The sequence below is a fragment of the Mustela erminea genome, chromosome 9, assembly GCF_009829155.1.
Source record: "Mustela erminea isolate mMusErm1 chromosome 9, mMusErm1.Pri, whole genome shotgun sequence".
In the NCBI taxonomy this organism is placed as follows: domain Eukaryota; kingdom Metazoa; phylum Chordata; class Mammalia; order Carnivora; family Mustelidae; genus Mustela; species Mustela erminea.
Window position 1 is genome coordinate 52,233,630 of NC_045622.1, and position 13,737 is coordinate 52,247,366.

The following is a 13,737-nucleotide window of genomic DNA, read 5'->3' on the forward strand; positions in this document are numbered from 1 at the left end:
TTTGCATACAAAGTACACTGAGTTTTTGTCTGTGCTTGAAAACAATCCATATTGAAACTGAATGAGTCATTAAGTTATTTTTGTCTTACTTAAGGAACTTCATTCTCAGATTTTCTTGATACACTTAACCATTGATTTTTTTTTTTCCCTTATAGCAATAGTTTTAAACGGGTTGGTTTAGCTTTTTTTTGACACAGATTGCTCTTATTCTTGGGGATGTGGTTTGCTTACTCACTCCATCAGTATAAAAATGATGTCACTTTGGTGGCCTGGGTATAACACCAAAATAGCATCATCTGCAGAGCAGACACGCTAGGAAGCTATTAGTGATGATGGCGTGATGCAAGAAGTGACCTGTATGGGAAGGGCATCATAGAACTGTAATTGCTGCCCTGAGGGTGTGATGGAGACTTCCGCTGTCTTTCGGCCTAACATTCAGCATGCAGTAATAGGCTGGTTCTGTAACAGTGTTGCCTGGTTACCTTAATAGACATGAGAAGGTTTCAGTTTGTTGTTTGAAAATCAAAGTATTTGTTACAGTGGAAGCAACCATCAGGGGCTGTTGCTTCAGTAAGCAGTTTAGTTATGAGAAATATGTTTTCATACTAAAATGGTTTGTTAGTAAAATCCTGCTTTATTAACTGAGAGAGTCATTGTCACCTTCATATCTAAAGTTTCTCATAATTTCTCAATTTCATTGGCTTAATTTGATTGATAATTTTGAGCTTTATGTATAAGACATTCTGAGGACATGAGTGTTAGTTTTATATTTTTGCAGCCTAAATAACTTGGAGGCAAGAATTAACTCTGATCTAAAATGTTTGAGTGAACCATTTTTATAATGAGAGACTTTGTTTCTGAGCACCCCACCCTCAGCATAGTGGCTTTCTCCCCAGGTTTCCTTTGTTCTCTTCTCTAACTAAGCCTACCTGCCCATCCCATATCCACATGGGACATAGCTTCTCACCAAGTCTAGTTTCCTGCTTAATTCAGGAATCTTCTCCTGGAGCATTCTGGTATGAGCCAGTAACAGATGCTCTCTATCTTTCATGACAGACTGCCCTGTCTATCCGTCACTAGAAAGTTCATGCTTGTATGTTCTAGATCAGCAGACCTGTTTCATCCAGGTGCCCACTCTTACCTCTGGCCCTTCTCCATTTATCTGATTTTTGCCATCACTTGGTCTTCTTTTCCTTGCCTGTTTTCCTTATCTTCTTAAGTAGGTTGGGTGTTGTTTTTTTAAGTACATGCTAAATGCTAGGCACTATGATAGGCCCTTGTACTTACTGAATGTTTGTTATGTCCCAGACACTATTAGCTAATTTTACATTCAGTAATCCTTTTGGGAGATGCTGCAGGGAGGGAGAGAGAGAAAGCGAGATCGGGTGAATGTGAGGGCACAAGGGGAGGGACGGGAGAGAGGGAGAGAGAGAATCCCAGGTAGGCTCCCTGCCTAGGGCAGGCCTGGATCCCACAACCCTGATATCATGACCTAAGCTGAAATCAGGAGTTGGATGCCTAGCTGACTGAGCCACCCAGGCGCCCCCATACGGTAATTATTAAATGAGTTCATTTAATATACTCACTATAAAACTTCATGGTAGGGATATTATCCTATTTTTACAAAGTAGGGATTTCTATAAAAACTTGTGGGGTTTAGTGAAGATCACATAGAGACTATGTAGCAGGGCCAGCAGTTAAACCTAGATCTGTCTGACTTCATCTGGACTCTTTCAGCTGTGCTACTTTGCCTCTCAGAGAAGAGATGAAACAATTAATGGAATCCACTTTGTCTGCAGAGCTCCTATGCTTCCTTGAGGCATTCTCTGAACCTTTTTGGGTGTGGTGCTGTTACTGCTGCCTCTTTCTTTTTATGTTCTTAAAAATACATTTATGATTCTTATGGATAATATAGTATTTTTCTTTTTTAAAAATATTTTATTTATTTACAAACAATTTATTTATTTGAGAAAGAGAACATGCATGCACACAGGCAGCGGGAGGGGCAGAGGGAGAGAATCTTCAAGCAGATTCTCTGCTGAGCATGGAATCCAATTCAGGGCTTGATCCCACCACTCATAAGATCATGACCTGATCCAAAACCAAGAGTTGGACCTTTAGGCAATTGAGTCACCAAGGCACCCCAAGATTTTATCTTTAAGTCATCTCTACACCCAACATGGGCCTTGAACTTACGGCCCCAAGATCAAGAGTCACACTCTACTGACTGAGCCAGGCAGGTACCCCTGTTTTTCTAAAGTTTATGAAACTGTATAGTTATTTTATTTTTCCTCATGTGTATTTAGACTCTTAATTTTTTTTTTAACTTTTTTATTATTAACATATTATTTGTTTCAGGGGTACTGGTATTCATCAGTCTTTTTTTTTTTTTAAAAAGATTTTATTTATTTATTTGACAGACAGAGATCACAGGTAGGCAGAGAGGCAGGCAGAGAGAGAGGAAGGGAAGCAGACTCCCTGCTGAGCAGAGAGCCCAATGCAGAGCTCAATCCCAGGACCCTGGGATCACAACCTGAGCTGAAGGCAGAGGCTTTAACGTACTGAGTCTCCCAGGCGCCCTGGTATTCATCAGTCTTACCCAATACCCAGTACTCACCACCACACGTACCCTCCCCAATGCCCAACACCCAGCCACCCAGTCTTTCCCACCAACCTCGTCTTCAGGAATTTTCAGTTTGTTTCCTAAGATCAAGTCTCAAACTTGCAGAAAAATTGCAAGTCCAGTAATAGAGAACTTTGTTTTCTTGTGAACTATTTTAGAATAAGTTGCTAACATAGTGCCCCATTACTTTTGAATACTTCATTGTGTATTTTCTTTAAAGATATTTTCCTACATAACTTCAGTGTGATCATCAAAATCAGGACATTAACATCAGTGTATACTACCATTTGATCCTTAGACTTCACTCAGATTTCACTATTTCTCCCAGTCATGTCTGTTATTGGTAAAGGAGCCAGTTCAGAACCACATATTGCATTTTAGTTACATCACATCTCATTAGTCTTCTTCAGTCTGGAATAATTCCTAGTCATTACTTGTTTTTATGATATTGATGTTTTTGAAAATTATTGGATAGGTATTTTGTAGAACCTTTCTGAATTTGGATTTGTCTGATATTTTCTCATAATTAGATTTAAGTTACCACCTTTGGCAAGAACTTACTACCTCCTGTTAGGTGCTACACTATTTTGATTTGTCATACTACTAATGATGTTAATTTTGATCACTTGGTTAAGATAGTGTCTGTCATGTTTCATCACTGTAAGGTTACTCTTTCCTTTGAAATGAGTAAGTATTTTCTGGGATGGCACTTGGAGACTATGTAAATATTCTGTCACCAAACTTTCAGTTTGATTATATTGGTTACAAACTTACAAATTCCTTGTTTATTCAGTGGATCATAGTCTGTTACTATAATTGTTCACCTTGATGTTCAAATTTTCCTGATTTGAAAAACAGCAATAACAATAACAACAACAAACTAATTTTCCTGATTTGGCCAAATAAGAGCCCCTTTAAGCTGGTTTCTCTGTTCTTTTGACTTCTATTATTTTTGAATACTTCCTTATTTTCTGGCAGAATAAAATAATCCAGGCTCATCTTTTACTTTTCTCTACTCTAGCTCCAGGATCAGCTATACTGTATTTACTTATCTGATACATCTTTCTGCTTATTCCGTGTGTGTGTGTGTGTGTGTGTGTGTGTGTGTGTGTGTATCACTTATACAAAGTATTGGTAGCCTAGTTAGCTAATCACAAGAATTGGTTATTAATTTAGTGTCAGTATGTTTTATCACATAGTAATTAGAAACTGGAGTGATTCTTCATGCCGGAGACTGGTGATATTTGGGAGTAACAGTATAAATATATTTGAGGAAAACGGATGTTGTGGAGCTTTTTAAGTATTTAAGGTGCAAATGCCCAACTCTGTACATGGTGAGCAAAGTTTTCAAAATCATGGAGCTATTTATGCAGCTGAGTGGGGAAACGAGCTCTAGGCTGAGTGGGTGTCAGGGGTGTTCTGTATCAGCTCTTCCACTAAATTATCTGTGTTTAGACGTATCATTTAATCCTTATGGTCCTGTAAAATAGGGGATTGGCAAATAAAGGCAGGTGGAGAGAAATGGGTGATTATTGAGCGTACTTCCAGAAGCAGTTGTGATTTCAGATCAGTGGTTTCATTTATAAATAGAAAATCCTAGAAAATCTGAACTTGAAGGAAGTATCTAAAGATACTTGTTTTTGATATTTATGTATGTAGTTATCCTGTAATGAAACCATATATATACTTTATCTGTAACCATCTACCTTTCTTACTATTTTAGATTATGGCAACAATAGCTAATAATCATATTAAGCTTGTAGTGTATCAAGCTTTGTTGTTTTTTGTTTTTCTGTTTTACATTTATATCCCTATTTGAGCCTCATGATAACCCTGTAATTAGCTGAGACAGCTATGACTGTTCTTTCTTTGTAGATGAGAAAGTGAGGCTTTGAGAGAAGTGACTTTTGACTCTTGACTGATTTGCACATATCATGAGTCACAGCTGAAATTTGAAGCTGGTTTTATATATATAATGCTTTATATATATGCATATATATACTCTATATTATGGAAATTGCAGATTTACTGTTATTTCCAGTTTTGAGTGTACATTTGACATTTTTTTATGCTGTGCAATCTTTTCATGGATTTTTCTCCTCTCACTTGGTGTCTTTGTCTGACCCAGGATTTTTGGGTTTTTTTGCTCTAGTATTTTAAAGCAAATCGCTGACATCATGTTATTTAAATCATAAATACTTCAGTATATATTTATAACTGATCATTTTAAAAAATATAGCCATGATGCAATTACTAACAGTACTCTATTCAGTTCATACCAGTTCATATTAAAATTTCCTTATTTGGATTAATCATATCTTTTTTTTTTTAAGGATTTTATTTATTTATTTGACAGAGAGAGATCACAAGTAGGCAGAGAGGCAGGCAGAGAGAGAGAGGGAAGCAGGCTCCCTGCTGAGCAGAGAGCCTGATGCGGGACTCGATCCCAGGACTCCGAGATCATGACCTGAGCCGAAGGCAGCAGCTTAACCCACTGAGCCACCCAGGCACCCTAATCATATCTTTTTATAGTTGATTTCTTTTGGTTTAACATCCAAAAAGACCTATGTATTGCATTTGGATAGTCTCTTAAATTTCTTTTAATCTGTAGCAGTGCCCTCTTTTGTTCTTATTTTTTCTTTAAATGCCATAAATTTATTGAAGAACCTGGATCATTGGATCTTTTTTTTTTTTAAGATTTTATTTATTTAACAGACGGAGATCACAAGTAGGCAGAGAAGCAGACAGAGAGAGAGGAGGAAGCAGGCTCCCTGCTGAGCAGAGAGCCCGATGTGGGGCTTGATCCCTGGACCCTGAGATCATGACCTGAGCTGAAGGCAGAGGCTTTTAACCCACTGAGCCACCCGGTGCCCCTGGATCATTGGTCTTAAAGAATGTTCTCCACTCTGGATTTGTTTGATTGCTTTCTTTTGGTGTAATATCAATGTTGACAGTAGGAAATGCCCTACTTACTTTTTTCTTTGTCCTTTTGATCCGGACTCCATTAATCCTTGATACCATCCTTGCTTTCTGGGGCAAGGTGTCCCAGGCTCTTACATATTTTGCCCCAGTCCTGAAACTAGCCATTTCTGTAAAGAGGTCTTTGAACCCAGATTTTAAAACTTCAAGTCCCATTCACTTTTCTTTATACCAGTGTCTTTGAAACTGAGCATAGTGGTCCATTGGTGGGTAATGCAACCAGTTTTAAAGGCCATGATTAGTATTTTTTAAAGGATTTTATTTTTAAATAATGTCTACACACAATGTGGGGCTTGAATTTAACAATCTTGAGATCAAGACTAGTCTGCTGTACCAAGCCAACTAGGCACTCCATCAAGATGAGTATTTTTTGAAAATCAAAATAAAATTAAAATATTAGAGTATATCACAAGATGTAAGGGTAAGTTATATTTTATTAAACTTTCTATATATATATTTGTATGTGAATACTATGTTGAAGTATAATGGATATTTCTTCCAGTGGATCTAAAAAGTTTAAAAGTCAGAGTTCCATGCTCTGTTATCGTGTACTATACAACCTCATTTCTTTAAAGTATTTTCAGTTCCTGTTACTGCATTATGCAAATAGCTAATTTCAGTAGCATTGGACTAGGTGTAGCAATAGATAACTGATAATTTGTTAAAATACTAGTGAGAAGACCTAACGTTGAAAAAGATTGACAGTACTTAAGTGTTGACAAGGATGTGGCACAATTGGAACACTGTTTATCACTGGTGGAACTGTAAATTAGATTAGTACAACTGCTTTGGAAAACTGTTTGCTACTTGGTGGTGTCTTCTTAAGCTGAACATATATTTCTGTGACCCAGCAATTCCAGTCGAAAGTTTATATCCAACAGAAGCCACATTCAAGTTACCATAGTCATGCTAGCATTATTAATAGACAAAAACTGGAGGAAAAAAAAAACACACAAATATCTGCCAACAAAGGATTGTGGTGTTTCCACAATGGAATACTATATTGTAATGAAAATGAATTAACCATTGCTGTATGCCATACTATGGATGACTCTTACAAACTTAATATTAAGCTAGAAAGGCCAGACACTCTGATTTTACCAAGTATAGAAACAGGCAAAATAAATCTATGTGTTATAAGTCAAGATAGTGGTTTTTTGATGGCGGTGGAATAATTAGTGGGAAGGGGGATCAAGAAGGGTTTCTTGGGTGTTGGTCATGTTCTTTCTGTTTCTTCATCTGGGTGTGTGTATGTCATTGTATGTGTGTATTTATTTTGTGAAAATTGATTAAGCTGTACACTTAAGCTTTTCGCATTTTTCTATATAAATATTCAAAGTTTTAAAAATTTATAAATTTTTGTTTTGTTTTTAGATTTGATAGCATATAAAATACAACTAAGGGACCATTTTAAAAGTACTTTCTCTTAACAAGGCAAAGTGCTAGCTGTTGGGAATGCAGTGATGAAAATTGGGGATCTTATTTTTAAGGATTTGTTCTTTTGGAAGACACATATACAAGTAACATGATCTTAGAGAGACTGCAGTGAGAAGGCAGTGTTTGAAATCATTCCTAAAATTGCTACAATGTTTTCCTTCTGGTTTTTTGTTTAGTTTAAGTGATCTTAATCATATCCTTTTGTTCTCTTTTCTTTTTGTAGCACCTCACAGATACCTCCCATGGTGTAAGAAATAAGTGCCTGCAATTACTTGGCAATCTTGGCTCTTTGGAGAAAAGTGTCACAAAAGATGGAGAAGGCCTAGCTGTCAGAGATGTCCAGAAGATTATAGGGGATTACTTCAGTGACCAAGACCCACGTGTCAGAACAGCAGCTATAAAAGCCATGGTAAACATGATCATGGAAACTAAATGGTGACAGTTTTGTTTGTTTGTTTCATTTGTTTATTAAGTTCATGGCTAATGTTGGATGCTTTCTGAACCACCCTAAGATATACCTTATGCACACTTTGAGGAATGTGATGATGACATTGAGATCACAGAACTGAAAGGTACACACACCTTGTATAGCAGGAGTGCTTTTCTTCAGGCCTTTCTGGTTGCTTCCACCCATATTTCTGAAACATGGAGGGTATAACTTAGACCTGTTTTGATACTGAGTCACATGCTTCCTCCAGGTCCCTGGAGGGGAATGGTGCTTTGTAGGGGAAGGTGGTATTAACCATTTCTTCTTCAGCCTTCTTGTCATTATTGAGTATTTTTCTCATATCCCCTTGGGACACTTCATGGGTTAGATTTATTAAGTCTCTGAGTGTTTCTACTAAAAAGTCTTTGACCAGATTTCTTATTTATATAGCAGTGATTTTGGCTAATGGGAACTATGTTGATCTGATGTAATGGGGGAAAATATATGAGATTGTGGAGATTGTGGGAATATTGATCTTTTTTCCCCAAATACTTAAACTGTATTTTTATTACCTAGTTGCAGCTCCATGAAAGAGGACTGAAATTACACCAAACAATTTATAATCAGGTACCTTAAATGATTACTGTCTGAAAGGGGAGGAGGGATAATGAAACTGGGAGAGTGGCAAGCTAGTTGTCAGAATTTGAAAACATAGAACAGCAACTGACAACATTAATTGGGATGAATGTGAAGTTGTATCCAAAACATACATTTTAATAAAAGGATGGAGGATATATAATTGAATAGCACTAATACGTGTAAAAAAGACTTTTAGGAGGATCTAGGTAGCTCAGTATGAGTACCAGAGTATACAGAGAGAAGTATAGTGTTCAGAATAAGGAAAGTGGTGGTCTCACTGATCTCTGGTTGGGCCAAACATGAAGTCAATTCTGGGCACCATACTTGACATACTATAGTATTTCTGGAGGAGGATGTCTAAGACCATGGGATAGAAAGGCACAATGAATTTGTAGTATCACTAGGAGATTGACTGCCTAATAAAAAGGCCTTACAAGGTGATGTCTCTCTTATAGAATAATTGAATAAATCTAGAGACAAGCAATCTAAATCCATGTCAGAAATGAAATTTTGCACCAAGAATGGTTTTATCTTTCAGAGGAAGATGGCAGTTAGTTAAATCCCTGAGACTGATATATAAACGAAGTTTATTCTTTTACAGAATGAAATAGAATGAGCTTAGAATGGTTATGTTGGTGTGGCCAGCACCTTCTCTCCCTGTAGGAACACTCTGTGGGAAGCCAAATAATTAAAGGAAACTTAGAGAGTGAGAACTCAGAAGTTAGTTAGATGATTTAGATATTTAATGACACAAGACCATGTCAATTAACTAGGCAAGCAATGAGAGGTCTTAAAGGGAGTGAGGGTGGAATGTTGGGGTGTTTGAGATAGAAGGATGAATTAGGAACCGCAGTTAGGTACATATTGGTTTTGATTATGTTAGTGTGAAGGGTTGGTGGGACACCCATGAGGAAAATTCTGGGCTGTAGATAGATATGAAGGTCTGGAGTTCAGGACAGAGCAGAGCTGGAGGGTGGATAATTGAAGCCATCACCATTTAGGGGGCATGTGGATACTTAGGGAGAATAAGAAGATTGAAAGAGACCAAGCATGGAAGCCCTGGGTAAGGTCTGACATTTAAGAGGTAGAAGAAAGGAGCTGAGAAGCAGCCAGTTGGAGGAGGAGGAAAAATATATTCCAGAAAAGTCAGGAGGGAGTTCTCATAGTCAGCAGTGTCAGATGCTGGTAAGAGGTTTGTAAAATAGAACTGAAAACTACCTATTAGACCTAACAACAGGGTAGTGAATTTGAAGAGAGCAGTATCAGTAAGAGTGTTGGAGATGGAAACCAGATTAGGGTCAATTGAAGTGAGGCAATACAACTGTGATCAACTATACTTTAAAGAAATTTGGCTGGGGGCACCTGGCTGGCGTAGTTGGAGGAGAATGTGACTCTTGATCTCAGGGTCGTGAGTTTGAGCCCCACTTTGGGGTAGAGATTACGTAAATAAATAAATAAATACACTTAGAAAAAATAAACTTGGCTGTAATAGGATGGCAGGATGGAAGATGGTAGAAAGGGAGGGCTTTTTTTTTTTTTTTTTTTTTTCAGTGTTCCAAGATTCATTGTTTATACACCACACAAGGGAGGGCTTTTTGTAGTTTATTTTATTTTACTTTATTAAGATTTTATCCATTGTATTTTAAAGATAGCTGCTACCTATGTTTATGTGTTGAAGGGAGAGCCAGTGTTTAGGGAGAAATTCATGATAAAAGAGACAAAGGGAAATAAATGGTGGAGTAAGTTTCTTGAGGCAGAAAATCAGATTCATGAGCTGATTCATGCAACAAATATTAATGAGTACCTAATGCTGGTTGTACAACACTGAGCTTGTTGGATAGGATCTATGCCCTTCACTTTCTCTTGGGTGAGACAGGCGAATAACAAATAAATAAACACAATAATTATAACATGTAAGTAGTATAGTAAATAAATAGGGTGCTATAATAGAGAATCACAAATAGTACCTATTTTGGAGGATTAAGGAAGGGCCTGTGAGGAGATGATAAAATCCATAGTAAAAGTAGAGGGATTAGGAATTAGGATACTTTTTTTTTTTCTCAGACATTGAGGAAAAAGTATGGGAGAATACAGGTATAAATGAATTTATAACTGTTATGGAATAGTTGGGAGAATTCTTGCCTGAGAACTTTGATTTTTCTCCAATAAACATGTGGTCTTATGGCTGGAAGTGGGATAGGGGCCCAGAGGGAGAGGTTAGGACAAGCTGCCTTGGGTAATGGAAGTGGAAATCAGGGGTGTAAAAATTTTAGAGTAGGGCTAGTAAGTTCCAGATCATGAGCCACCAGTCCCCTAGAGAGTATAGTCTTTGCTAGTGTTCTGCTGCCCTTCTGAGCAATAGAGAAGGTGCTGGGTTTTTAGAGCAGCTGTAGCAGAAGTCTTAAGGGAGTTGTAAATGTTAAATGTTAACAGCGCTGTTGGGACTGAAGTAATGGAAGGGTATGGAGCAAGGAGGTGGCTCATTTGGAGAAAAATGGTGGGATTAAAGCAGCAGTTCTCAGCCACAGTGATTTTACTCTTCAGAGGATATTTGGCAGTGTGGAGCTATTTGCGCTTTTGCAGCTGCTGGCGAGGGGAAGAAGGTGCAGTGCTACAACCACCTAATGGGTAGAGGCCAGGGGTGCTGCTAAACAAACATGTTAGCAGTGTAGAGGACAGCCCCTCACAGGGAAGAATTTTACAATCCAGAATGTCAGTAGAGCCAAGGTTCAGAAATCCTGGCTAAAGAGGTAGGTAGATTAAGTGGGACTGAAGAGCAAGTGTGATAGATTAATTCATGGAAGTGGAAAAGCTGGTGGAGTAACATGTTATGATGAGAGCATGGAATGTAGGAGTTCAAATTCTAGAAATGGAGTAGTTCTGGGTGTTGGTTAGGTCTAGGGTGTTACCATGCAGGTGGAGTAGGGATATTCCATTTCAGACCAAAGGAAGGAAGAAAAATCTGGCCTCTTGTGGCAGCTTAGCATTAAATTCTACATTTATTTAGAATGCTTGAGTTTTCAGATTGTCAGTCAGAAATTCATGCTTTGATTCTACAGAAAGGGAAAGATACCCATATTTGGTGTTTGAGCCTGTAAGAGCAGCACTGTGGGCTCCCAGCAGACTTTGCTAGGATTGATGCTATTCTAAATGGCTTTTGTGCTGTCAGTCTGTGGTTCTGCCTTCAGAGTTGGGGTGGGAGTCAGATCACAGAACACAGCCAGAGCAGCTGACAGAGGCCAAGAATTCTTTGTTGGGCAAAGGTTCAAGAAGTTAGAACTACCCTCAAGTATTTTGTTGGCATCCTTATCCAGCCACCCTGTCTTCATTTTGAAAATAGTTTGAACATCACCTGGGAGGACACAGAACTAACAGATTTGTGGAATTCTTATTTGCAGGCCTGTAAATTGCTGTCTGATGACTATGAACAAGTGCGCAGCGCTGCCGTCCAACTTATCTGGGTTGTCAGTCAGCTCTATCCTGAAAGGTCAGTGTGGGTGTAAGCCAGCTTTTGTTCATTGCTAAGCCATTCTTCTCCTATCATGCAAAAAGCCCTCCTCCAGAAAAGGAATGTTAGTTTGATTTTTAGAAAGCATTGTGGAATAGGGGGGAAGTACAGATCCTGATAAGCAGGATGCTTGGTGCTTCTTTTTCAGCTCTGCTGTGAACTTTCTGTGTACTCTGGGAAAGACACTTCCTCTCTGGGCCCCAGCCTCCTCATCTATAAGTGAAGAGATTGGATTGTCTTTCTCAAGTGTTATCTAACAACCACCCCGCAAAACACCCTTTTTTTAAGTCTTCAAAATTGTTTGGGGCCCATTTTAGTAAATAACAAATGCCCAATAAAGATACTCGGTGAGTTTGAGAATAATGATCCCTTATGCAGTGTTCTCCTCATTAAAAATGTTTTTGTGGGGGGCGCCTGGGTGGCTCAGTCGTTGGGCGTCTGCCTTCAACTCAGGTCATGATCCCCGGACCGAGCCCCGCATCGGGGTCCTGGGACCAAGCCCTGCTCAGCGGGAAGCCTGCTTCTCTCTCCCCCTGCTTGTGTTCCCTCTCTCGCTGTGTCTCTCTCTGTCAAATAAATAAATAAAATCTTAAAAAATGTTTTTGTGCTAATTAAATCATTCTCACAATGATTCTTTGAAGTAGAAAGACAAATATTATTTTATAGAAGAGCTCTTTCTATAAGAAAAATAAGTGATTCTTTTTCCTTGCTTTAAACAGCCTTCTAAAATTGAAAAACCAGAATGAGTTAATAACCTATAAATTCCCCCTCAAAAAAAAGAAAAAGAAAAAAGAAAAGACTAATTGGAAATTGCCTCTTATAGGATCAGATTTGCAAGTATGTTTTGTATTGTTTTATTCTATGGTTTACCATATTGGCAGCAATACAATTATAGGAGAGAATAAACTTAAAGATTTAAAACACTCTGATATCTAGTTTTTGGTATCATTGTAAACCTTTTAACCTTTGGTGGGTTAAACACTTTTTTTCAAGACAGTGAAAATTTGCACTCTCAGATTTGAATTACTCCATTGTCATTTTGTGTGTGTGTGTGTGTATGCATGCCAGTTTTCACTGGTCATTCTCAGTTTATTGAACTTGCAGCTTTAGGCTCATGTTTTGCCTTTTGCGGTTTTTTCTTTTAATTTAGCATTGTCCCAATTCCTTCTTCTAATGAAGAAATTCGCTTAGTTGATGATGCGTTTGGAAAAATTTGTCACATGGTCAGTGATGGTTCCTGGGTGGTTCGAGTTCAGGCTGCAAAGCTATTGGTAAGTTATGCTTTCTTTAATGAACACATTGCCTGTTACACTTGTATAAATATTTTGAGAAACTACAGGTAGGGTCAGGTATAACACACTTTTAGAAACCTTAGTATTTCTAAAAATATAAAGAAATGGCTCACTTTCCCATGGAGAAGTAGTCTTTTAGACTAGAAAGACTTTTAAAGATAAGCCTGTTTAAGCTTGTTAGTATAAGAGGCAGCCATGCCTAAAGAAAAAGGAAAATAATAATAAAAATAGTTGCTTTACTAAGCACCTGTTATGGCCTAGATAGTTTGTTCTCAGGCCATTTATATTATCTCATTTATTCTTTGTAGTAACCAGCAAGATAACTGCTTTTAAAATATTTTATTAATTTTTTGACAGACAGATATCATAAGTAGTCAAAGAGGAAGGGAAGCAGGCTCCCCGATGAGCAGAGAGCTCTATGTGGGGCTTGTTCCCAGGACCCTGGAATCATGACCTGAGCTGAAAGCAGAGGCTTTAACCCACTGAGCCACTCAGGCACCCTGATAATTGCTTTTATTGCCATTCTTCAGGTGCGAAAACTAGGGCTCTGAGATGTTAAGTAAATGATTCAACTTAGACCGATAACAAAGTTGTAGAATGTGTTTCAGATCCTAATCTCCTGACTTTTAGCTTGTGTCTTTCCTCTGTTTTGCCTTTGGTGATTCATGGTGCCTTTGTTTAAATTAAAAAAAAAAAAAAAAGTTTAACTTTTCAGAGATAAACTGTCTTATAAAAGAAAAAGTATTGGTGTATTACTACTCACCCCTATTTTATAACTGTTATCTTGGACATGTCACTTGATCTAGTCTCAGTTTCCTCATCTGTTAAGCTG

General features: G+C 37.9%; 1 protein-coding gene across 2 annotated transcripts in view; it reads left to right on the forward strand.

The window, feature by feature from the left end:
• Positions 1–13,737, forward strand: part of INTS4 (integrator complex subunit 4) — a 113,948-nt gene that overhangs the window by 40,074 nt on the left and 60,137 nt on the right. For both annotated transcript variants that reach the window (XM_032358043.1, XM_032358045.1), the window contains exons 5-8: positions 7,263–7,448; positions 8,043–8,093; positions 11,504–11,592; positions 12,764–12,884. In XM_032358043.1, coding sequence (XP_032213934.1) covers positions 7,263–7,448; positions 8,043–8,093; positions 11,504–11,592; positions 12,764–12,884 — 447 coding nt within the window. The remainder of the gene's footprint in view (positions 1–7,262; positions 7,449–8,042; positions 8,094–11,503; positions 11,593–12,763; positions 12,885–13,737) is intronic.